The following is a 2507-nucleotide window of genomic DNA, read 5'->3' as shown; positions in this document are numbered from 1 at the left end:
TACGCATCCCAAGTAACAGTGACTTGTTGTTTCATGGTAGTGGGACTCATTGGCTGGAGGTGAAGAGGATGATCCCAGTCAAACTGCTTCATCGCGAGGTCCCTCTGGATTTGGTCCTCTTGCACCTGAGGATCGTATATGCTCAATTTAGCCTTATCCCCCAACAGTCCCTTGCATACATCTATAGCAGGGGTCTCTCGAGTATCGCCAGTGTCCTTCTTGAAAGCAAAACCTAGAATTGCAACCTTCTTGTTTGAGACTGTGTTGAACATAGAGGCTACAACGCGATTGACAAAACGGCTCTTCTGATAGTCATTAATCTTGATAACTTGTTTCCAGTATTCAGCAACCTCAGGCAGACCATTGCACTCGCAAATGTAAACAAGGTTCAGAATATCCTTCTGGAAGCAAGATCCACCAAAACCAACACTAGCATTGAGGAACTTGGGACCAACCCTTGAGTCCTTACCAACAGCATATGCCACCTGTGAAACGTTTGCTCCTGTAGCTTCACAAAGAGCTGACATGGCATTGACAGAAGAGATTCTTTGTGCCAAGAATGCATTCGCAGCCAACTTTGAGAGCTCAGCGGACCACAAGTTGGTGGTAATGATATTGGCTTCGGGAACCCAATGAGCATAAACATCCTTCAATGCTTGGATAGCCTTCTGGCCTCCTGGAGTTTCCCGGCCTCCAATTAGAACCCTGTCAGGTTTAAAGAGGTCTTCAATTGCGGTACCCTCTGCAAGAAATTCAGGGTTTGAGAGGATCTGGAAGTTAATTCCCTTGCTGTTGTGGGTCAAAATCTTTTCAATTGCCTCAGCAGTTTTTACTGGAACTGTTGATTTTTCAACAACTATTTTGTCAGATTTTGAGACATCGGCAATCATACGGGCTGCACTTTCCCAGTAGGTAAGATCTGCAGCCTTGCCTGCCCCAAGACCTCTAGTCTTGGTAGGAGTGTTGACAGAAACAAAAACTATATCCGCCTCACGTACATGTGTCTCCACATCTGTGCTGAAGAAGAGGTTCTTGCCTCGGCATTGCTTGACCACATCGTCAAGCCCTGGCTCATAGATGGGGAGCTGGTCACTGTTCCAGGCAGTGATGCGAGGCACAGAGATATCAACAACAACCACTTCAATCTTGGGGCATTTGAGTGCAATGACGGCCATGGTGGGACCACCAACATATCCAGCTCCTATGCAGCAAATCTTCACCATTTTCCTTCCTTTTTAATCTGCGATAGACAAAAATTAACCTAATTCTGAGATTAAACTTGTCATGGCCGCAGAAAAAATCCATCACGTCCAACAAACAACATATCAGATAATATGCATAAACTGATAAACTAAAAGCTCTAATGTGTGTATAACAGTTAACCCCTTCAGCAAATGCTTAGGTTCGATCATGGCATCCATAACAAAAATAATGATTCGAGCATACACCATGTTCACACTATCTGCTCAATACTTAACCACAAGATCTACATTCTGAACTATTAGATAGCATCGAACCAGAAAAACTTACTGTTTCATGCATTTCTCGTTGTAGAGGAAACAAGAAGAAAATGCACACAAAAGATAGGCTGCCTGAACAAGGATACACTCAAAACATAGGCTGCCTGAACAAGGATACACTCGAAACATGTCATGTCCAACGGTAACAGTAAAACGGAAGAATAAACTTTACATTAGAGGATGATATTAACATGCAATTTCAAAACTCAACCTGATATGTAATATCAAACAACTAAAAATAAAGCCAATTTCACTAATTCAATACAGAAATTAACAAATTCCCAGGGAAATGTTATTCAGTAACCATGATCTTGACCAGATCTAATACAAAGACATTCAGATCAACAACAACAACAAACCCAGTGTGTTCCCACAAAGTAGGGACAAAGACATTCAGATCATCCACTAAATTTCATATTTCAGATCCATCTTTGAATGATCTAAGCAAACACTAGATCTAATCAAAATATAACAATTCATTCATCTGAAATTGCGGAAACTCTTAACTAATCAAAATCAGAAAAAAGACAGGTTTTTTCCTTTTAGTTTAAAATACCACAAATTATAACTTCCGAAACTATAAAATCAAGCAACTATGATGAGCTGAATTATAACTGCTAAGCGATGTTAAACAGTGAATTATGTAAATCAATTTTTTTTTCCTCATATTAACCTTACAAATACATCTTTATTGAATCACGATATCGACAAATACAGCAAGCTGAAGTATAAATTTTTGCGACTCAATACACCGTGCAAAATTCAGCTTTTTTCCGCAAATCAACCTTAAAAATACAACAAAATTCACAACTTTTGATCTATAAAATCAAACAAATACAACAAACTGAATCATAAATACCGTATCATATAATTCATTCTTTCCCCTCAAATTAACGTTAAAAATACTACAAAAATCACAACTTTTGATCTATAAATCAAACAAAATTAAAAAAATAACGATATAATACTTAGCTGAAACTAATCAAA

At 38.8% G+C, this 2507-nt stretch overlaps 1 protein-coding gene across 1 annotated transcript; it reads right to left on the bottom strand.

Moving 5' to 3' along the window:
- Positions 1 to 1590, bottom strand: LOC124895396 (UDP-glucose 6-dehydrogenase 3; the record flags this gene model as incomplete). The annotated part of the gene is given in 1 exon segment (XM_047405830.1): positions 1 to 1590. A coding segment is annotated over 1 exon segment (1223 nt), but the record flags the coding sequence as incomplete, so codon positions are not given.
- Positions 1591 to 2507: the final 917 nt, after the last annotated feature.

This window comes from Capsicum annuum, unplaced genomic scaffold (genome assembly GCF_002878395.1).
Source record: "Capsicum annuum cultivar UCD-10X-F1 unplaced genomic scaffold, UCD10Xv1.1 ctg81786, whole genome shotgun sequence".
NCBI lineage: Eukaryota > Viridiplantae > Streptophyta > Magnoliopsida > Solanales > Solanaceae > Capsicum > Capsicum annuum.
Note: the sequence above shows the minus strand (reverse complement) of the source record. Positions and strands in the feature narration are given on the sequence as shown.